Here is a 25,261-nt window from a genome sequence, read left to right as displayed (position 1 = left end):
CTCCTCATATTACACTATTCTATGGTTCCATGGCTCTGAGAGGTACAAAGAAAGGGAAAGGTAGCAAGAATTTGATAAATATAGTAAGAGAAGGTATGAGAAGCTTTGAAACCAGCTGCCTGTTTATTTCACAATCTCCATAGTATCCACATGATAATGAGAGGCTCATAGTTTAAAGAAAAGAATATTCCGTAATATGTTTCATAAGAAATTTCTACCAAGTGAATTTAATATCTGTTAGGTAGTCATGGACAAAATAAAAATGAGTACTTCATGAGCAAAAGACACTGAATCTAGACAAATTGAAAAAATGCCATTCAGGATTACATTAATAGAACTATTTGAAAACAATTAATTGAAGTAAAATTCATAGGGTTTAAATAATAGTGGTAAATTACTTAGAATTCATATCTGTTACATAAGAAGTCAAAAATAAATAAATAAATAGTCATAGTTTGAACTTGAACTATCAGATATGCCTCCTATTTTTTTCCTCAGTAGCTCAGCAATGCATCCTATCTGTTAAAAAAGTCATATATATTCCATATATGATAAGCTCTCAGCTAAAATATTCCATAATCAAATACACATAAATGTGATTATCTGAGGGATACCTGGGGGGCTCAGTTAGTTGAGTATCTGCCTTAGGCTCAGATCATGATCCCGGGTCCTGCTTCTCCCACTCCCTTTGCCTGCACAAGCCCTGCTTGTGCTGTTAAATAAATAAATAAATAAATAAATAATAAATAAATAAATAAATAAATAAATAAATAAAATAAATCTTTAAAAAAAAAGCGTGTTAATCTGAAAGGTTTGGTAAACTTATTCCTAAATTGAGAGGAAAACAGCAAAATATATTTTATTTTCTTCTTTATGAGTAATTAACACTTCCAAATTTCACTTTTTCTTTTTAAATGTATTACCTTCCTTTGTCAGCTTCACCCTTTCTTTACTTAGATATCTTTATCCCTTCAGAAATAAATGTAAACCATCTTCATAACCTTGAGTAAGAAAGACATAAAAATAATAAACCCCAAAGTAAATAGCTGATGATTTAAAATACCTCAAAATTATATAGTTTGATTGAAGTCAGTACCGGTTCTTCTCAGAAACATTAATTTGAATAACTATCTGCAACCAAAAATGCCTTCACAAGAGCTAAGAATTCCAGGTGAGTAATTATATCACCTGAATGAGTATAAAAATAAAAGACACATTGAGAAGGGTAAAACAATATTCACATTTCCCCCATCACCACTCCCTGAAGTCTGGGCAGCCCAATGCCAAGAGAGAGAGTTTCACCGCAAGGGAAAAAGAAAGTAAAGTGAAATAAGAGCCAGACTTTACCATAGAGTCCACTACGCTCTCCAGGACTCCATGGTACTAGCCTCCCCCTGGGCTCCCATGAACCCAGGCCCTGGCCTGCCCATTCAAATACCAGACTACTCCTGTGGATCCAGATGCCAAGCCTACCTCAGTGGTCACCAGGGCCTGGTTGGCTCTGTGGATCCAAGATCCAGGTCTGTCCTCACAAACTCAAGTGCCAGACTGGTCATCATGTATTCAAGTACCAGGCCTGCCCATCTACTGACCCAGGCACCAGAACTGTCTACACAGGGACTCAAGCAACAAGCCCGCCTACAAACATCAAAATATGGCCCACTCAATTTCTGGATGGACTGATGGGTAAAGAGTTTGTCTATCAAAGTCAGTGTATAAAGGCTGGAAGAAGCACCTAGTTCCTTAAAGGTGCAGACACCAACATAAGGCCACAGGGATCATGATAAATCAAGGAAACAAGACATCACCGAAGGAAACAAAAAACTCTAATGACTGACCCTAAAGAAATGGATATCTATCAGTTGTATGACAAAGAATTTAAAGTAATCCTCTTACAGAAAACACTTATAAAGAACTAATTGGAATCGGGAAAATAATATTGAGAGAGAGCAGGAATATATATATTTTATATTATAATATATATAAATATATATATAGTAGACAAAGTAGATTTTAAATAAAAAATTGTAATAAGATAAAAAGGGTCATTACTTAATGATAAAGGGGTCAATTCATCAAGAGTATATAACAATTGTAAATATATATGCACCTAATATCGGAGCACCTAATATATTAAGCAAACACTAACAGAGAGAAATAGACGGCAGTACAAAATATTAGGGATACCCTAAAACTCCTACCTTCAACAATGGATAGATCATCTGGACAGAAAATCAACAAGAACAAACGTACATGAACTATATTTTAAAGTTCCTAAGGACCTCACAGACATGTGAAACACTCTGCTCAACAGCAGCAGAATACACATTCTTCTGAAGTGCACACGGGGTATTTTCTAGAATAGATCACATGTTAGGGCCCAAAACAAATTTTAGTAAATATAAGTAGACTGAGATAATACCAAGTATCTCTTCTGAGCACAATGATATGAAAGTAGAAAACAACAGCAGATGGAAAACTGGAAAATTCACTACAGTGTGGAAAGGAAACACTGCTCAACAACTAATAGGCCAAAGAAAAACAAAAATGGAAATAAAAAATATCTCAAAACAAATAAAAATGAAAACAACATACCAAAACTTACAGGATACAACAAAGGCAGTTCTAAGGAAAAGTTTATAGTAATCAATGTCTACTATATCAAAAATAAATAAATAAAAAGAAAAAGATCACAGACACAAATGCACACACACAAAAACCAAACCTTACATCTCCAGGACCTAGAAAAAGAACAACCTATATAAATGGAGATAATAAAATATCTCAGCAGGAAAGTAGGCAAATAATTTTATCAGGAATTTCACAAAGGGCACTTCCTAAAATGAAACAACACAAAAATACCAGTGTATATACAGTAGAGTGCCTAAAATTAATTTAAAAAGCAAAGTTGATTGGTTACTCCAATAGAAATATGTCTTCAAAGACATAATAGATACCTTTCTCAGATGTTTATAAGCAGTGAATTTTGATAAAGCAGATTCAGAACTATATTGAATATTACATGTATATGTTTACACTTTGAAAAAAAGACTCTTCCATAAGTTTCCCTTTCTAATACTTAGGAAAGTAATTATTCCCTTTCTGAGTCTTTCTAGTAAGTACTCTTTACTAGTTGGTTTCTTTTAGACATAGTAGTGTATCCATCACCTAGTCAAAGTTGTTAAATTGTTTGCGTATAAAAAAAATAAATTGTTTGGGTATATTCATGCACTGAAGTTGACAAAGAAAGGTTTATGCAACAATGTGAGGGAAATGCCAATTGATAATCAGATGAATGGAAGAGAAAGAACTCTCCTTTTGACTTTGGTTATATCTGATATCTAAACATACCTACAAATATACAGTGTTTTCAGGCACTAAAATCATTTTAGAGAACACATGAAAGACAATGGTTGGTAAATAATTCATAAGAAACTGATGTATTAAACAAAATGTTAATATATTCGTTTATAATGAAAAATGTGAATTTCTTTTTTTTTTTTTTAAATGTGAATTTCTAAAGAAGCAATAAGAAGATAGAAGCATACTATTTCCCTAGGACAATTTACATAAAGATCCATATCATAAACAGAAATTATTTGATCAGAACATAATAACAAAGAACAGCTCTGGGATTCAACTGGTTGTTGAAAATAGGAAATAGGTTCACAGAGTATCTATAATAGGGATATTCATTTTTCACAGCAGTTGATAGCATGTTGAAATAGATCCTATTTGTAGAATTTTTAAAACCTGTATTTGTCTTAACAGTATGGATATAATATTCAATGTATCTTCTTATGAAAAAAGGGTGTAGAACAAAAGTGTTAGGCTAGTTTTAGGCCTGGTCATTTGATCTTCATTCAGTGTACTCCAGCTCCCAGAAAACACCTATAAACGCACAATTCCCCTGACCCCCCATTACTGTATTCACCCATTTAGAGAGGTAGCCAGTGTCTAAAAATGTCATGCGTGGTCAAGAGTTTACATAATGGTGGATAGTTTACTCCTTAAATTACCTCACAGGATCATCAACTTAATCATAGTATCTCTTTCATATCTGTTTGACCTAGAGAGTTGAAGGTCAGAGAATATACCAAAATAGGTATGCCACCAAAAAAGGTCCCATACTTTGAAGGACATAAAATATTTTAAGAAATTTTATCTTTCACCTGGGTCTGTGGGGTTTTTTGTGTAAGAAATTTACCCTTATGCCAACAATGAAAGTGTTATCTTTTTACTTAGCAATATAACATATTATGCCAACAGTGACAAGTAATATGATACAAAATAGAATTCTTTAGACTATAGATTTGATAAAGAATCAAAAGAATATCAAAGCCTCTCAATTCAATAAGTAATTTTCTGTAAAATATATCTATTAGTGGAATAGTTTAGCTTCCATGTGAAACTATAATTGAACACTTCCATGTGAACTATAATTGGAAGTTTGGCAATTTTAGTGAACTTAAATGATTATTCCAATTGTTTAGATAGTCAAAACAAAGGATCAGACATAGTCTTTGACCAAAAGAACTAAATCTTTTAAAAGTGTGTTTCTTCTTGGACAAAAATAAAATCATAGCTATTCATTCACAATTTCAACATTAACTTGATCCCTCCTTCATTCTATTTCTAACAGTGTTGAATATGCAGAATTTTATTTCTCTGTCTTTCTACCAGGGCCTGAAGTCAATACACAAAGCTGCTTGTGGGAAAGGTTTGGCAGCTACAGGCTTGCAGATGTTAAGATATGTTCTCTGTGAGCCCTGGCAGCTGGGTATGTGTATGCTCTCCAGTTATATTTCTCATCTGACCTCGTCATTTGCTCCACTGTTAGCTGTTGTGACAGCTGTTCAGCTGTATTGAGGTTTTGTCTATTATTTATTATTTATTGCAAACTACAGCCGGCACAGCTAAGTAGCACTATCTACTAGAGGTAATTGTGTTGAACAAATCTCTTATCCCCAAATCCCTGATCTGGAGTACATGATATAAAGACAACAGAGGAGCCGTGGTCAGCAAAACCAGGAGGTGCACTCATTCTTTGGTCCTGTGTTTACAAGGGAGTCTTTCCTTATCTCTTCTGCACAGCACTAATTTCAGATATAAACCATCCAAATTCATTAGAAACAAGTTTAATAATGAAAAGGCCTATCTTGTGGCATTTTAAATTAAAATACATATGATTGAAATTGCATTATTCTGAAGAACTTTAGCTAAAAAGATCACCTAAAATAAATCATATAGTGTATATTTAGGAGACATAGAATAAGAGAATTGATTAAATTCAATGACTCAATATGTTTTTACCTACACATTTATATTTCTAAGCACTGTTCTGGCAACATACCACAATTTCTTTATGTTGTGATTTTTATTCTTATTAAGTTTGCTGCATTTTCTAATTCCCCTTATGCTTATTATCTATGATGAGGTATTATTTGTGTCATTTAATTTAAAATCAAGTGGGGATTTTCGAAATGTAGGCTTGTTATTAATTACTAATTTAATTATGTTATGAATAGAGAACCTATTTTATAAAATTTAAATCTTTTTGATAAATTTGACCTATTTCATGACATAGTATGTAGTCTAACATAGCACATCACATGGACTTGAAGATTTCATTCCAGTTCTTGGATCTAGTTCAATATCTCAACTGAATAAAGTTATCTGAGTGCCCAAATTATTTATTTATTTATTTATTTATTTATTTACTCATTCATTCATTCATTCATTCATTTGCTGATTGATTAAATTAGTTTTTGAAAGGGAGTGTTAATGTGATAAATTTTACTGTTTCTGTCTTTTTTTCCCAATAGTACTCTCTGGTGTGTTTTTGGGTTTTTTTTGCATCAACCTCCATGTAATTTTATATTTCAAGTATCTCTTATTAAAGCATATACTTGATTCTCGGTATTTTGTCCTAGCCTAATAATCTCTAGTTTTTATTTGCAGAGGGTAATCTATTTGTATGTAAAAATCGCTATTGTTAATTTTTTTTCTAGTATTTTGTCAGTTGTTTTTATTTGACCCATCTATTTTTGGATCATCTCACCTCCATTTCTTTTGGCTCAAATCAATATATTTTTAAAAATTTATTTCTTGACTTTTGAATTGAAATTTTGCATTAAATTTTAGCAATAGTTCTAGTGATTAAAATTTGCATGCTTAATTTTCAGTCTATTTATGTTTAATCATGTTTGTTTGATACAAATGCCAAAATACAACCAGAATTTTTGCATTAAATGTTCATATAACTTTTACACTTGATCTTAGTAACCAAAAGGCTGAGAAGTAATAGTGTTCATATAACTTTTAAAAATAGAAAGAAAAATATATATGATCCATTATGTGTTTATACTTCTTTCTTTCCTGTTGACATATGTTTTCATTTGTGTTGATTTTCTTGATCTGAAGAATTTCCTTTGCTATGCATTATATGTAGTTCACTGACAAAACAGTACCTTAATTTTAATTGAACAAAAGTGGCATTGTTTTATTTTCATATTTGAAGGATATTTTAGCCTGACACAGAATTTTAAATTGACAATTCTTTTTTTCCTTTACAGAGTTCAAAAATATATTATTTCATTTTCTTCTGGCCTCCATTATTTCTTATTAGGAGTTCATCACTAGCTGAATTGTTTTTATCTCCTATGGAAAATGCCATTTTTTAAAAAAAATTGGCTGTTTTCAAGAGGTCCTCTTTTATACTTTTTATATGATCAATTGTTTTTCAATGATGCACATTAGGAAATTCTTGAGTACTCTGTTATTCATTTTCATTTAGTTTGTAAACTTTGGAAAATTTTGGTCATTTCTTCACACATTACTTAAATATATTTCTGTCCTCTTTTCTTCTATTTTTGGGCTTCAATTATATGTATCATAAATAATATGTTATAATCTCCAAATTAATTGATAATTTATTCATCCTTTCATGTTTCTGTAAATGGAAGTTTAGCTTAATTTATAGCGTGTTCAGCCAAAGTAAATAGAATCTTGAGGCAAAATATTCTTAAATGTGCATAAAGGCACTGGTAAGCTAATAAGACAATAGGAATTCATGAAGTTAAAATCTAAGAAAGTAAGGGGTAGCTAGATAAATAATTTTGTTCTCAAATTATTGTTGACTTTTCCCTCCTTTAGGTATACAACATTTTGAAAATGACATCAGAGTTGATGAGAAAATGAACAGTGCTGTCAGTATTCTTATGAAGCTAGTGGAGAAGGGATCCCTGGGTGGCTCAGTGGTTTAGTGCCTGCCTTAAGCCCAAGGCATGATCCTGGAGTCCTGAGATCGAGTCCTGCATTAGGCTCCTTTCATGGAGCCTGCTTCTACCTCTGCCTGTGTCTCTGCCTCTCTCTCTCTCTCTCTCTGTGTGTGTGTGTCTTTCATGAATAAATAAATAAAATCTTTTTAAAAAATGAAGCTAATGGAGAATGCAAAAATTGGACTTCAATGCCCACCAAGAAAGAGGAGACCTGACACCTCAGGCTCTAAGTTTACATTTTGTAAAGGGTATATCTGAAATGTACCAGCATTAACAATGAGTTTAACCACATATTGTCTTCAGGTATTCCAACTTCACAACAGCTGTTGGCCAAAAGCAAATAAATCAACACTAGAGGAAATTAATACTACCAGAGCCTCAAACTTTCTCTTCATCTTTTCATTCCCAATGCCTAACATTCATATAAAAATAACAAAGGCATCAAAAGTATAGAGCACATTCTGAAAACCGAAAGGAAAAATAGACTTGAAAAAGTAATTTGACCAGGAGTTTGAAACGCCTAGAGTTAAAAATTTGAGAGAAATTATGAAGAAAAGAGATTAAATAATACAAATATAAAAATAATATACTTTATAAACCCAAATGCTAACACTGTGCAGAATTAGAAGGACACATTAGTATGTTTAAAAAATAATTATCTTCTGTCAGAAATATTACCTGCCAAATTTCCTATAATTTTTTACTATATTGCCAAGCACCTACTCAAGAATTATGATGCATGCTAAAAAGTGTGTTTCTAGTAACCAGAATTCAAGAGAAACATGAATTGATTAAACATGATCTGCTGGAGGTTAGTTGTTGAGAACTGATAAAGATTTTATTTCATTATTTTATTTTTGAGAACTGATAAAGATTTTAAATTGCCATTATTCATAGAATCAAGAAAATAGATTAAAGAGCAGAGAGATGGAAAATTTAATGATTTAGAGTCACTAAACTTTATCAACAATAGAAATCCAAAGTATGGGGCTCCTTGGTGGCTCTGCTGGTTAAGCATCTGACTTCAGTTCAGTTCATGATCTCGGAGTCCTGGAATCCAGCCCCATCTGCTCATTGGGAGTCAGATTCTTTGCTGCCCCTCCCTCACTCGTTTTCTTTCTCTCTCTCTCTCTCTCTCTCTCAAATAAATAAATAAAATCTTTAAAAAAAAGAAATCCAAAGAATAGTTATTAGATGGATTAAGCCCAAGACTGCAGACAGCAACCTGCCATCTGGAATTATTAGTATGAATGTAGAACTGATTTAAAGCAGGGGACAGGAGAAGTTCTATCTTTACCTTGGGGGATATCAGATACCTAATTTTTTGGTTAGATGTTGGTTTGTTGAATTTACTATTGGCCAACATAAAGAAAGTGGTATTTTTGATGTAGTTATCAATTCATGAAACTTTTCTGGAGACACCCAGTGCTAGTTTTTTTACTGATGTTTTGTAACTACTTTAGCCACCTTGGGATGCCTGGTTTGACTCCTGGAAGAGTCAGAGAGCCTTTTTAGTGAGCCTTCTCAAAGCCAAGACTCCTCACATAGATTTTTAAGATTCAGACTCATTACAGTCCAGCTTGCAAAAATTAGCCCAAGAGGAGATTCATATTATGAATACCCTTTGGATTTCCAAGCTTGACTGCATTCTTTATTTCTTATAGCACCATATCTTTCACTTTAAATAAAAATATCACTTGAGTGTACTCTCTGGTATCCAGGGAGTCCTTTCACATATATGAGTTGGGAAAATAATACAAATAGTGACCTGAAAGATAAGTATATCTCAACCAAGGGTAAGAGAAAGATGAAGGAAAGTATGAGAGATGTATAGAACACTCTGTGAAGGAAAAAGAAAATCAGGCAAAAGTAATCTCTGAAGACATAATAATGAAAAGTTTCCAGAAAAAATAATCCTTCAACCCTTGGGCAGTATCTTCTTCAAAAAAGAACAAACTACTTGATATTTGAAAAGAAGCTGTTTGTGTGCTAGTGGCCCATATGAGTTTTGTATGCTGTACAGGAAATTATCACCAAATTATCAGATTAAAACAACACCCACTTATTATCTGTTGCTGTACATCAGAAATCCAGACTCAGTATAATTAAATTCTCTGCTCAGTTTCTCACAAGGTGAAAATCAAGGTTTTAGCAGGGCTGCATTTTCATCTGGAGTTCAAGATCCTCTTCTGAGCTCATCAAGTTGTTGGCATAATTTAGTTCTTTATAACTGTGAAACTGAGATTCTATAGGCATACCTCAGAGCTACTGTGGGTTTGGTTCCAGATCACCACAATAATGCAAATATCACAATAGAGTGAGTCAAATGATTTTTGGGAGTTCCCCAGTGCATATAAAAATTATGTTTATCTATACTGTAGTCTATTAAATGTGCAATGGCATTATGTCTCAAAAATATGTATCTTAATTTAAAAACACTTATAACTAAAAAAGGCTAACATTGTCTGAGCTTTCAGCCAGGTGGAGGGTCTTGATTTGATGTTGATGGCTGTTGACTGACTACAGTGGGGGTTGCTAAAAGTTGGAGTGGCTATGGCAATTTCTTTAGGACAACAATGAAGTTTGCTGCATCAGTTGAATCTTCCTTTCACTAATGATTTCTCTGTAGCATATGATGCTGTTTGATAGCATTTTACCCACGGTAGAACTTTCAAATTTGGAGTCAGTTCTCTCAAACTGCTGCTGCTTCCATCAACTAAGTTTGTAATATTCTAAATTGTTTGTTGACATCTCAACAATCTTCACTAGGAGTAGATTTCATCTCAAGAAATAATTTTCTTTGCTTCTCCATAAGGATCAACTCCAATCCATTAAAGTTTCACCACAGGATTGCAGTAGTTTAGTCAAATCTTTAGGCTTCACTTCAAATTCTAGTTCTTTTACTATTTTGACCAAATCTGCAGTCAGAACATACAACGTCTATTGATTAAGTTTGCCATCTTATATGGACATGGTTTATGGCACCCAAAACAATTACTGTAGTAACATCAAAGACCACTGATCATAGATCACCATTTTTTTCATGAAAAAAGTTTGAAATATTTGAAGAATTCCCAAAATGTAACATAGAGACACAAAGTGAGCAAATGCTTTTGGAAAAATGGCGTCAATAGACTTGCTTGATGCAGAATGCAGAATAAAACTTTAATTTGTGAAAAAAAAAACAAAAACAATATCTGTAAAGCAAAATAAGGTGAAGTTCAGTAAATGAGGTATGCCTGTATTTTCCTTCTGGCTATTTGATTGGGGTTTGCTCAAGTCTCCTTGAGGTTACCCTGAAGTCCTATGAACATAGCTGGTTCACAACATGGAAACGTCCTTTGTCAAAGACTGCAGAAGAATGAGGTCCTCTTTTTTAAAAAAGATTTTATTTATTCATGAGAAACAAAGAGATAAAGAGAGGCAGAGACACAGGCAGAGGGAGAAGCAGGCTCCATGCAGGGAGCCTGATGCGGGACTCGATCCCGGAACTCCAGGATCATGCCAAACCACTGAGCCACCCATGGATCCCCTCAGGTCCTCTTTTTAAAGTCTTTTACCTAACTTATCCTAGCCCACCCAGGATAATTTTCCTTTTAATTAACTCAAGCTGACTTGGGACTCTAATCACACATATAAATCTCTTCACTTTTTCCATATGTTGTATGCTACTCACAGAGATGAAATTCCATCATTTTCACAGGTTATCCCCTTAATCAAGGGAGGAGATTATACAGAGTCTGTACAGATTGGCCACAAAAATCTTGGAGTCCACCTTAAAATTTTGCCAAGCACGTGATCCTTATGGAGACTATCTAGTCATAGAAACTTAGTTACGATGTGAATGGAATTGCCCATTTGCACGATCAGATTTGTTAAACTTAAGTCAATTGCAATAGAAATCAAATAAATGATATGGCAGTTTAGTAGAGTCAAGTAGGTCTATCACACACTACTAAATATCACAAACAGATGGCACAGACCTGTATACCTATTTTTGCACTGACCCTTTCCCTCAGTTCACATATATGACCTTATGGAGGAGTTTCTTATAATCACATTACAGAAGAGGATAGATACTGGTTCTGGTTTATATGTCGATCGACTCAATATGTCACAGTCAGATTAGAATAGACTGAAATTGTAATAATACTTTAATCTGAAATGTGATACTCAGGGACATCCCCTCAGTAGATATTACTACTAGCGTTACTCTTTGTTGTCCCTTTGATATATAGTGAAAAGTGACCCAGGCAGGGAGAATATACCTAAACTGATGTAGATTATCAAATAGCTTGGATAGTTGAATAGGGTCCTATAAAGAGCAAGATTAGAAATCAGATATGTGGAAGTAAGGGGAAAAGCATATGGGTGATATACGTAAGTGGGCACAGAGTGTGTGAAACCTGTGTCTCACATCAGTGAGCCGCAGAAAACATCCACAGCACAGAAGGTATTCAACATTACTTAAGTTAGGAATATATTTAGTGAATGCTAGATAATCTTTATCCTCAACCACTCCAAGTTTGCTTACTGGGCTCCCATTGCAGGAAGTTAAGCATAAACCTTAGAAAGTTGGTTCCTGCTAAGTATTGAATGTTTATGTTCCCCTAAAATTCATATGTTGTGCTTTAGTCCCCACATAATCCTATTTTAAGGCAGGGCTTTTGGAAGGTAATTAGGTTTAGATGAAGTCATGGGGGTGAAAGTCTCATGATGTGATTAATAACCTTACAAGGGGATGAAGAGACCAAGGGGAAACCAGGAAGAGGATTCTCACCAGACCCAACCATGCTGTTACCCTGATCTTAGAGTTCCACCTTCTTGACTGTGAGATACAAATGTTTGCTGTTTAACCTACTCAATCCATGGTATTCTTTTAAAAATTTATTTTTATTTTTAAAGATTTTATTTATTTGAGAGAGAAAGAGAGCATGAGCCGTAGAGGAGCATAGAGAGAGGTACAAGTAGACTTCATGCTGAGCATGAGACCAACGCAGGGCTCAATCTCCACCCCAAGATCACGACCTGAGCCCAAACCAAGAGCTGGGGGCTTAATGATTTGAGCCACTCTAGTGCCCTTATGGTATTCTTATAGAAGCTTAAACTCCTCTGACCAGTCTGTCAGTAATGAAGTCCAATTCCGAGCCCTACATATGGCATACATCTCCAAAAGACAAGCCAGTCCACTCAGTACTAAATTGATTATATTCACCCCTTTCTGCCCTGAAGTGGGTAGTGATTTATTCTTACCAGAAATGATACCAAATATGACTATGAGTTTCTCCCCTTGCCATGTTCTTTGCCAGCATAAATATCTGAGAGCTCTACATTTGTCTAATGCAATAATCCCCAATAATCTAATGACTAATCTGCAATATGGAACCTGTATATATTTCCTCAGGATTAAGAATCTGTTTTACAGCATATTAGGTGCAACAATGAGTGAAGGATCACTTATAGTATCAAATGCCCTATTGTTGGAAGAAGTTACCCTGATAGATTACAGGAATGCTCAACTACAATAGTGGTTCAGAGGTAGCATTAGAAACTGAACTGGGAAAGAAAGAAGAAAGGAAAGAAAGAAAGAAAGAGAAAGAAAGAAAGAAAGAAAGAAGAAAGAAAGACAAGAAGAAAGAAAGAAAAAGCAACTGAAAGAATAGAAATCCCCGCCCTACCTCCCTCCCTCCTCCCGCCTATTCCCCTCCCTACTCCATCCCTCCCTTCCCTCCCTTCCTTCCTCCTCCTTCCCCAAGGAAGAAGGCTCCCCCTCCCCCCTCCCCCCCTCCCCCTCTCCTCCCTCCCTCCACAACCCCTCCCCTCCCTCAAGAACGAAGAAAGAAAGAAAAAAAAACCCTCCAGAAGAAAGAAAGAAAGAAAGAAAGAAAGAAAGAAAGAAAGAAACTGAACCAGTGGCCACTCAGTGATGTGTCCCACAGAACTAAATTATACGGGTTTGAAAACCAAGGGGTGGAAGAAAATGGGATGGGCTTTTCTTACCAATATTCCAGTGACCTATTTATAGAATGTATGTTTTATGTTCCCATAGCTTTAGGCTCTGCTGAGTTAAGGGGCCAATTCCTGGAGCAGTTGTTGGTATTACCAAAAAGGGATAGAATATGGGTGAAACAAACACTGCCACATAGAGTCCTCATGCTGCCATACCAAGAGGGAAAAAAAGGTCACTTTATCAATGGAGGGACATGTCTGGTCATCAGGAGGAGCTAGGATGGTTGATACACAATGTGGGTAGGGGAAAGTGTATTGGGAATCTATGTTATACTATGGAGTGTTTCTCACTCCTTTAGAGTGTTAAGAGTGGCCAGGGCCATTAAACAGGCATGAAGGTCTGGATCACCCCACCTTGCAAGTGAATTAGATTGACACATTGAATGAGAGTATGGAAATCTACAACAGGTAGTGTGGAAAGGAGATTAATAAAGATGAATTCCAGCTTAGAGATCAGCTGCCAGAGTGGACACTTTCACTTAGAGTTGGGATGAAAATATCTCAAAAAGTAAGCAGTATTAGAAATTAAATCACAATTTGTTCCTTGCTGACAATTTTTAGAAGAGTCTGTTCTTAGCAGAAGGAATGTGAACAAATATAAAACAAACTAAAAATAAAATGCCATTTGATAGGAGTAAGAATAAATAAGAATAAATATGTAAGTACATCAAAAAAGTGTTTAAACTCTCCTATTAAAAGAAAAATACTTTCAAGTCATAATTTTACAAATACATATGTTATTTAGAAGTTAAAAGATAATGAAACAAAAGTTAAAAATAGTTATGTGCAAACAGACAATGTAATTTAAGTCATAATACTCTAATTGCATAAAAGGATTGCTAATTTTGATGAAAATGCAGTCTATAATTAATGTCATAATCTTTTTATAAAAACATGTCAAACATTTAAAAAACTGAAAAAACCCATTAAACATCATTTAGATTAAATAACTGTTAATGTGTCATTGTATTTCCTTTAAATCTTTATTTTTAAATCAACATTTGCAGATTAAAAACAGCCCCTTTGTATCTATCTGCTCCTACACTATAAATAACATTATTAATCAATTATTTTACTAATCATTTATGACCATTATTTTTTATTTTATGTATATATATATATCTATATCTATCTATCTATCTATCTATCTATCTATCTATCTATCTAGATGTGGGCATATTTATCAATTACATCATATTGATTTGCATACTTATTTTTCTTCCAGAATTTATAATACAACTTTCATCATTATACATCTGGCTATTTTTACTTAATTATTTTTTTGAGGTTTATACAAAAGTTTATTCACTTCAATAGCCTTGAAATATTTCAGTGCTTGAAGAGACACTCAACCCAAGGGTATGGAGGAAACATGGCCCTGACACATTTAAGTTATTGATCAAATTAGCAAAAATGTTTTCCTGTAACTCAATAATCAGAGAATTTCAAAATTGTTTTTATCTGAACACTCGACCAAGGCAGCAGTACACTATCATTTTTTTCTGCATCAGGATATTCTTAACCATCTAACTTTGTACTGATTTATTTGGCAGCATTATTAACCATTTTATCACCCTACTGAACATTGTACTGGCAAACATTCAATGACTCTATAAGACCTATGAATAATACAATGTAAGAAATAAATCTCAAAAAAAATCCTCTTTATTCAATACATTTTCTGAACTTCTGGTGGTCTCTGGCCTGAGGCCCTTCCCTTTTAGAATGAAATTTACACTGCTACTATTTGCATGCTACCATTAAGAAAGGGTAGCCATTTGTAGATCTCATAGAAAATTTTAAAAGCTTATTTCTAATTCAGGTGTATAACCAGATTTATTTGATTCTGTAAGAGAGTTTTCATCTCAGTTCTGCAATTACACATCTGTATACACATCACATCCTTTTATTTTTTAAATTTTTTTAACCTCTGGACAGTTTAAAATAAAGGTCACTTATTCTCAAGTTCTTCTGCTAATTACAGTAATTAGTTCTGGCTTTTTATTGTATCAACTACTATTTTTCTTGATAGTAGGTACCATTTTCCTGTTTCTGCATTTGTCTAGTAACTTTTTAATGTACACCTGACATTGTGATTTATATGCTGTAGACTTTCTAGGTCGGTAGGTTTGATTATCATGTGAAGAGTGTTGCATTTTTCTCTTGCAACTTGTTAAATTATGGGTGAATACCTTGATCTTATGGAACCTTTATAAGAGAGTGGTTATTGTGGTTCTCCCTTTAGTACTAAGGTGAATTCCTTTATACAGGCCTAGAAGTGGCAAATATAGGGTTTAAATGAAGGACAAACATTATATGGTCTCATTCATTTGGGGAATATAAAAAGTAGTGAAAGGGAATAAAGGGGAAAGGAGAAAAATGAGTGGGAAATATCAGAAAAGGAGACAGAACATGAAAGACTCCTAACTCTGGAAAACGAACTAGGGGTGGTGGAAGGGGAGGTGGGCGGGGGGTGGGGGTGACTGGGTGATGGATACTGAGGTGGGCACTTGACGGGATGAGCACTGGCTGTTATTCTATATGTTGGAAAATTGAACACCAATAAAAAATAAATTTATAAAAAAAAAGCCAAAGGGTTTTACCTAGCTCCACTTTCTAGCACGATGAAGCTGTTGGAATTTTTGGCCATCTCTTTTGGCCTGTAGTCAGTGTTGTCTATTATATATCTTGAATTCTTGGCCTAGTATATAGGTCAGTAGTTCCTAAATGTACATTTTTTTTTTTGGCAAAGGTCAAGTTTTGAAGGTAGTTTATTCAGAGGTTTTTGGAATACCCTCTCTTGAGGCTCCCTTCATTCTATGATATTATCTTTAATTACCAGTTGCTCTAGCGTCACTGAAGTTTGATTTCTGATTTCTCAACCCAACAACACTTGTTTTCTGTCTGAGCTCTATTTCTTATGAGGAAGAGTCTGCCTTTAGGGAAAAGGAAAAAAAAGTGGTTTTCATCCAACATGGCTCATGTTTTAAAAACTGTAATCCTATCTAATATTCCTTCTTACGGAAAAAAATATTCATATATATCAAAAGTTCATGATAAGAAAAGGAAAGAATGATTTCCTCAAAAATATGTTTGAACTATTTGCCATGACGTAACTAGATGCTGAGGAAATAAATTAATAATAAATAACTTACTAACTATTCCCAAGGGCTTTTGGAGTTTAGTTCAGTGACCCTTGAATGCAATTTTGCATATATTACCTGCAATATTTATTTGCATGTAGATAACCAGGCCCCTGCAGAGACCTGGATTCAATTAGAACATGGTGGAGTCTACTAATGTGCATTGTAAATAAGCATTCAAGTTATTCTGGTGCAAGTTTTCTGGGGACAAGTTTCTGATTTAAGAGAGAGAGAGAGAGAAAGAGATCTGGTTAAATCAAATAAGAGGACTGAGATTCCTGAGCGGCAGCAGTTCCCAACTTTACTCAACAACAAATAGGATTTTTCTGTGAGGGCTTTTATAGAATTTCCAGCTGAAACCACATTGTCCAAAAGACATGTGGAATGTCCTGCCCCGTAGGATTGTAATGAATCTCAGCTTGTTTTCACTTGGTGCCCTTTGATTCAGTGTGACCTGAATGTGTGCAGATTGGCTTCAAGACTAAAAGATGAGTTGCTCTGAAATCAAGAGCTATCTGACCAAACTTGACATTTACTGGCATAACTCAATCTTACACTGATATTTGAATGTTCGCCGAATCTCTTACCCTGCTTCTCAAACTGCCTTAAAGGCAGTCTTAAACTATTTCATTTATCAAAGGCTGTATCTCCAAGAGAACAAAAATCAAGCATAGGTCATTTTAATACAAGCACTCAATCAATTTTTCAATTTTAACTTTGACAGACTCAAATGATTTGAGTGATTTTACTCATTCAGAACATTCTCTTTCAGCTCTGTCCAAAGAATTTAACTTATTTTCTGTTTATCTAAATGCCTATTAAAAATTAGTCTATCTACCTGACCACCATCTAACTGTACCTATATATACATTTGGACATATGAGTATCTTTCTCTCATCACCACTGCTTTCGATATCATATTCTGTGTGATTTGGCATCTTATAAATTGATAGAATTTGTATCTATACAGATGTAATAGATACCTATATCCATCTGTATCTATCTATCTATCTATCTATCTATCTATCATCTATCTATCATCTATCTATCTATCAAGATCTGACTATTCTAACTCTTGTACATACTCTGTGTATCCTGTTTCAGTCTTTTACAATGCTATGTCTCTCTTTATCTGAAGAGAATACTTTCTGTCTAGACAAGATTACTCCTGATTCTGGATGATATGAAAAGTTTGTCATGAGTGAAATATAACATGAGAAGAAAACTTAATAAATAGAAGGGATAAACTACTTATTTAAGGTAGCATCTTGACTCAGATCATTTTGGCCTTCATGAAGAATCTTATAATTTGTATACAGTTAGTGTCTGAATATTAAATTCTGGCACTACTGAATCAATGTACTCTTTAAGTTTTAAATGTTATACAAAGAGTGAAAATAGTCCCAATTAGAAGAGTGTGCCTTGCCAAAATACAGCAGCATATTGAGTTACCCAGTATAAATACATAAATTTTTATGTACAAGGGAAAGAGTATAAGACTCTTATATACATATATATGATGTTTTACAATTTTGATTGGTTCCTTAAAGTATTTATATTACAGAAGTAAATATTTTCCAGTATTCAATCTGGAAAACTGTTTATATATTCAGATTGTAGAAAATGACTGGAAAATAGCATGTACTCATACTATTTATGTCCATCCATTTTCAATGTATAATAAATATTTGCTTATAATGTAGTATGTTCTAGATACTTGGAATTGGTCACAAAATAAAGGAAAGATCATTGCTCATAGGAAACTTCCATTCTTGGGACACCTGGGTGGTTCAGCAGTTGAGCCTCTGCCTCAGGCTCAGGGTGTGATCCAGAGTACTGGAATTGAGTCCCACATCAGGCTTCCTGCATGGAGCCTGATTCTCCTTCTGCCTATGTCTCTGCCTCTTTCTCTCTCTATGTCTGTCATGAATAAACAAAATCTTAAAAAAAAAGAAACTTCCATTCTTATGTGTTGGAGGGATAATAAACAATTAGAAAGATGAATGAGCAAAATTTTTATCATATGGGACTAGGAGAAATGTGGTGTGGAAAAAGAAAAGCAGGTGAAAGAGTCAGGATTTGTGTGTGTGTGTGTGTGTGTGTGTGTGTGTGTGTGTAGGGTTTGGTACTCAAGTGAGCTTGATTAGAAAGTGACATTAAAGCAAAGGCATAAAATTGGTGAGGGATCTGGTCATGCATATATTAAGGGAAGAATGTTTTATAAAGAATATAAGCAGCTTGAAGCTCAAATATGAGTATATGACCTGCTTGAGGAACAGTGAGAAAATCACTGTAGCTTAGATAGAGTAAGCAGTAGTAAGAAATAAATCAGAGAGGGAACTCCTATACAGACCAAATACAATTTGATCATAAGGACTTTACATTTTCTGTGTGACACTGAAGGGATGACAGAGAAAAATACTTGTATCTTAACAACTTATAACCATCTTGGAGTTTAGACTTACACATTTTCTTTTTTTTTAAGATTTTATTTATTTATTCATGAGCAACAGAGAGAGAGAGAGAGAGGCAGAGACACAGGCAGAGGGAGAAGCAGGCTCCATGCAGGGAGCCCGATGTGGAACTCGATTCGGGGCCTCCAGGATCAGGCCCTGGGCTGAAGGTGGCGCTAAACTGCTGAGCCACCCAGGCTGCCTGAGACTTACACATTTTCAACATGAATCTTACAAAGTGCCTAGTATTGCACAGAATTGAATGCTAATTTCCTATTAAAAGTAGTATTGCACAATAACCTGAAATTTTAAATATTTTGCAATATTGCTCTAGATAAGAAATCTCATTAAACTAAAACCTAACAAGATCTTCAAATACAAGTAAATCACCAATAACTGATTTAATTTAAAATATTTTTAAGAGGATGGGATTTGTAAGATAACTCCATCACACAGGAAATTGGGGATGGATATGAAAACATTTAAAATAATTAAAAATATAATGACAAGCAAATATGTTTTGTACATCATGGATGTTATTTTTCCTAAAATCCTATTATAAAATTATTTCTGACAGTCACATTTTGAGGAATTATAAATTGATTTTTGAGGTCTGTGGCCAGGCTGCCTTCTTCTCTCCACTTTCAGAGTCTTTTTATGACTGTATCTGTTCAATTATTTCCAGGTTATTTAGGAGTATTTGGAAGATAAGTGCAGGGAAGAGTGAGTCTATATCAATTTTACCAAAATCGATAGTCTAATTTTGACTTTCTTAAAGTAACTGTAAAATTACCTTCATAGAGGACTCTTTTGCCAAAAATACCACACATATAACTACAGAAGATGGAAATAATTATTACTGAAAACTGTGTACTTCTCATTCACTACGCTTTATTTCTGAAAATCCAGATGATCGTAATGATATAGAAATGTACATGAGATATAAATTTAACTTAATCTTTTATACCTAGGATATAACAGAGAACTGATGTGAAGTGTTATTGTTATGGCAGTTAGAGCAGATAAAGAGTGAATGTTAGTGTTTCCAGCAGAGGAAAAGTGAAATCGGTTTTCCTAAGTCAAATATATATATTTGCTTCTCAGGGCCTGACATGGATATTCAGTTCATTCATATGATGGCAATAACAAGGCCTCTGAGGATATAACTTTTTTGATCTCATTTTATTAAATGTCAAAAAGTATAATGTTGAAGGCTCACGTTGAAGGCTCATGTAATGCAATTTACCACCCTCACCTAATCTCTCTCTCTCTCCCTCTCACACACACACAAACACACACACACGCACACACACACATTTTCTAAAGATGCTCTATAAAAGATTTATGGTATCATGCAAGTTTTATATCAGCAAATTCACTAATGGCTTTTACCAGTGAATCCCTCAGGAGTTCTGCTTTTTAAATGTTGAAATACAGCTCTTACACTTCAAAAGAGCAGGAATTTGGTGTGAAAGGTTTAAGAGCAAAAAGTGGAATAATATGTTAAAGAAAATCTCGCCCTGATAGTTCAAGAAACTTACTCTTCTGCGGTAACTTAAACATGACACAGTTATAATTCAAATTGTATATACAGCAGCTTACCACATGTCAAGAAATATGACTGCACATATGTCTCTTGGTCTCAAAAGAAATTTTTATAATGCTATACAATAATTCTGGCCCGCCAACTTACTTTTATGTTTACACTGAATCAAAGCTATCATTTAATTTTTGCATATTCAGAGTCACATTACAGTAGTAAAATACAAAACCAGATTTTCCTCAGGATAGTCTACTTACGATGCTCCAGTTAATAGAAAGAAAAAAAAAAAAAAGGAAGATGATTCTTTAAGTCTTTGAGTCAATGTTGTTTTATATATATATATATATATATATATATATATATATATATATATATAATATATGTATATTCAATGTGAACATCCAGCATATTTTTTCTAAAGGTTTAACTCATTTCATTTTAAAAGTAAATCTACAAGGTGTATGCTATCAACACCCTCATTTTATTTACTTGTTTTTAAAGATTTCATTTATTTATCTGAGAGAGGGAGAAAGAAAGAAAGAAAGAAAGAAAGAAAGAAAGAAAGAAAGAAAGAAAGAAAGAAAGAAAGAAGAAAGAACGCATGAGGGGACAGAGGGGCAGAGGGAGAGGGAAAAGCAGACCCCCCCTCTGAGCAGGGAGCCCCACATAGGGCTTCATCCCAGGACCCTAGGATTATGACCTGAGCAGAAGGCAGACGCTTAGCCAACTAAGCCACCCAGGTGCCCCAACATCCTCATTCTAAGTATAAAGAAATTGTTGCACAACAATTTTAAATCATGTCTTTGGTCATATAGCTATTAAGTGACAGAGCTGGAAACTGAACCTGCACCCTAACCATCACTCGTAGGTAGTCTATTTACCTTATCTTAATCCTGTTGCTCCAGACCATTACCATATCACAGACACTATTTTTTTAAAAAGATTTTATTTATTTATTCATGAGAGACACAGAGACAGAGAGAGAAGCAGAGACACAGGTAGAGGGAGAAGCAGGCTCCATGCAGGGAGCCCGACATGGGACTCCATCCTGGGTCTCCAGGATCAGGCCCTGGGCTGAAGGTGGCGCTAAACCGCTGAGCCACGGGAGCTGCCCCGACACTTTTTTTTTTTTTTTTTTTAAATGAGAAATCACAATCTTGTTTTCTTGTATGAAATTCAATTGGATTATTTGCAACTACTTTCGATTATGAACTTCTCAAATAGCTCAATTTCTTTTTACGTTTATGATTACACTTCCATGGGAGTTATCTCACTATTGTATTCTAATAAATGTTCCCTGGTACTGTAAGTATATAAAAGTGTAATGACTTCTCCATTTTCATCTTACTTGATCCTTTCCCCAAAATCCAACATACCATTAGAGATATGCAGACATTTTTAGGTGATCCTTTCAAATTAACTTCTAGTAAACCTTAATTTTACTTGGTATCAAATTTTTAGTATTATTTTATGAGAGCATTATTTAACAGTTATTCACATAATTAGACATTTAATCAATGATTCATTTTTTTAATATTTCTGATACCTTTAAATAGACATCAGGAACCTAAGTCTATTAGATAATGTTGGCAAATAAATAACTATAATAGGCTATAATGAGAACTATGAAAAAAGATGGACAAGCTCATATTTAAGAATTTATAGTCCTCATAAAATATATGGAACAACATATATTTGCCTACAGACTAGACATCTAAGTGTTCATCTCTCTGTCAGACCTTCTCTGCCATACACAAACCTGAAAACACACACACAGTTAAATTTCATTTTTTTTCTTTTTTTAAAGATCTTTATTTATTTATTCATGAGAGACACACACACACACAGAGAGAGAGAGAGAGAGAGAGAGGGGCAGAGACAAGGCAGAGGAAGAAGCAGGCTCCATGCAGAAGCCTGACATGGTACTCGATACCGAGTCTCCACGATCACGCTCTGGGCCAAAGGCAGGCGCCAAACCACTGAGCCACCCAGGGATCCCCAACACAATGAAATTTCAATTAAGACATCATGTTGTGTAATTATAATCATATATTCAGACTATTATTGTTTCTGCATTTCTCTACTACCACTACTAAAATACAATTTAATAATATCTTGCTGTCACATTATTGCAATAACTTCCTGGTTTACTTGCTCCCACACTGTATTCTTAACAATAAACACTGATTCCCATTTCACCCAAATCAAAGTCAAAGTCCTTTCATTGAGTTTCAGAACTCTATATTTCTGATGCCCACTGACTTCCTGATAGTCTCTACTGATACGATTGTCTAACTTGCTCACCCCTTTCCAACTACTCTTTTCCTCCTTATTTTTCCTCAGATACTCCATGCTTGATGATCTTTGCACTGACACATTCCTCTGCCTTGACTGTTCCCTCCCCAGATATTCATATTACTAATTCCTTGAACTTTCCTCAGTTATCTACACAAATATTATGTTGTCTGTCAGTAAGCCCTACAACGAGTTGATCTTTAAAACTGATATGCGGGAGACTCCGGCGGCTCCGCGCTGAGTGCAAGAATCACCATGATTCTTCAGAGGCTCTTCAGGTTCTCCTCTCTCATTCGATCTGCAGTCTCAGTCCTTTTGAGGAGAAACATTGTTGTTACAGCAGTGGCATTTAACAAGGAACTTGATCCTGTACAGAAACTCTTCATGGACAAGATTAGAGAATATAGAACTAAATGCCAGACATCTGGAGGACCTGTTGATACTGGCCCAGAGTACCAGCAAGACCTGGAGAAGGAGCTTTTTAAGCTTAAGCAAATGTATGGTAAAGCAGACATGAATACGTTCCCTGACTTCAAATTTGAAGATCCCATGAAGTCTTAGCCAAACCCCAGTCCTGAAGAAATAATGTAAAATTTATTTGGCAATTTGTCCTAGATTAGTTGTACAACTGGATCAGAATAAACATGTTTCACAACTGTCAAATGTTCAGAGAACTGTCAAATGTTCTTTTAATTCTGGTTCCAAATAAATTACTTGGTGATGTTGGGTGTACACTTGAGTGTATTGAATTCTGTGTCTCAGCACCAATTTTAAATCCTCCCATTTGGTTATAATGAATCAGGTGGAAACCTTGCATAAATTGGCTACAACTTGCCCATAACCCACCAGACTGTTCTCAGTGTGCAGGACTACCCTTTAGAGGAGACTTACTGCCTGAGCGGAGCCACCCTGACCTAAGGAATGCTTGCTGCAGAGGGGTGTTTATATCTGCTTCCAAAATATGAAGAAATAACTTATAAATATCTTATCATGGCTTTTCCAGGAAACTCAAGTTAGGTTTGAATCTACACAGGAACATCCATTGTATCTCAACTGCCATCTCTTCAAGTGTTAGCTGCTTATACCCTAAGAGCCCAGGTCGCCTCTCTTCCTTTGCAGTTTCTTTTTTTTTTTCCCTTGCAGTTTCTGATCAGTCTATTACTGTGCTCCCCAGGCAGAGAAAGGAAAGCTGAGAGCAAATGGGGGTTCTACAAAGGAATCTCCTTTGAAAGAATAAGCTGTATAGTGGTGTTTTGCCTCAGTGATGGAAGACCCAGCATCAAACACGGAACAGATAGGTGGCATAATAGGCACGTCAAAATTTCAGTTCTAGTAGATGGCTCTTAAGGAAATTATTTTTAAGAAGGAAACTAGCTATGCCTTTTCATGTCTGATAATCTCTGATTTGTGTCAATAAATATTGGATCTTAAACTTTAAAAAAATAAAAAAATAAAATATAAATAAAACTGATATGCTCAGAGTCTGGATGGCTCAGTTGTCTGCCTTTGGCTGAGGTTAAGATCATGATGTGGGGTAGGGATGAGAGTCCTGGGATGGAGCCCTGCAACTGGGTCCCTGTTCAGCTGGGAGCCTGCTTCTCCTTCTCCCGTCCTAGCTCTCTCTCTCATTCTCTCTCAAATAAATAAATAAAATCTTTAAAATAAAATAAATTAAAACTGATACCCTCTGAACTTCCACATTCCAAATCTTTTCTTATTCTGAATTATTCTCAGCCAGGAATCTTATGTGCTACTAAAATTGTTAATATCATTATCTACTATGTTTATGCTTTACATTATTTCTACTTCAAACATAATTTTGCTTCAAGACAATTATTTCTGATTGGTTCAATCACTGACATATCTCAAGTCCCTATAGTAATTCTAAGCATACCACACTTGCCCAAAAAATATTGAAGGAAAAATAAATAAATAATTACTCACTCCTTGTGGTAACAGTGGCTGAATAAAATAACCACGCAAAAACTTTTGGAATAACCAAAGATGAAAGAAAAATGGTCTTAAATGGTTTTAGTGAGTGAACAGAGAAGAGGCTCCAATATAAATGGAAAGGAAAAAAGTGGAGTTTTATATTATTTATTTATTTTAAATGAAATTTTAGAGTTAAATATCCAATATATATATATATATTTTTTGTCCAATACATTTAAAGAAAAAAATTACTATATGGGCTCAGTGGGAGACTGAAGGTGTCAGAGGAATCTTTAAATATAAAAACAGACCAATTGAAATATCAGAGACAAAAAAAAGGAGATAAATACACACTGAAATACCTATGAAAGAATGTCAAGAAGTTCAACATATCTATAATTGTGGTGCCAGCAGGAGAAAGAGAAAAAAAAGCAAAATATTTGAAGAAGTAATGACAGAAACTTGTCAAAATTTGTGGAAAGTATTGACTTACAGATCCCAGAGGTTCCAATCTAAACACGATGGCTCATCGTTGTCGAAATGCTGACAGTCAAAGAGAAAGAAAATCTTAAAATGAGTCAACAAGAAATAAACTTTACTTAGAGG

The 25,261-nt window shown here is 34.6% G+C and overlaps 1 protein-coding gene across 1 annotated transcript; it reads left to right on the top strand.

The window, feature by feature from the left end:
- Positions 1–22,949: 22,949 nt before the first annotated feature.
- On the top strand, positions 22,950–23,284 carry LOC119877390 (ATP synthase-coupling factor 6, mitochondrial-like). The gene has a single exon (XM_038569371.1). It carries the CDS (start codon positions 22,979–22,981, stop codon positions 23,282–23,284), a length of 306 nt encoding a protein of 101 aa, XP_038425299.1. The 5' UTR covers positions 22,950–22,978.
- The last annotated feature ends 1,977 nt before the right edge of the window (positions 23,285–25,261 follow it).

This window comes from Canis lupus, chromosome 22, assembly GCF_011100685.1.
Source record: "Canis lupus familiaris isolate Mischka breed German Shepherd chromosome 22, alternate assembly UU_Cfam_GSD_1.0, whole genome shotgun sequence".
NCBI lineage: Eukaryota > Metazoa > Chordata > Mammalia > Carnivora > Canidae > Canis > Canis lupus.
This window is presented reverse-complemented; position numbering and strand designations above follow the sequence as displayed.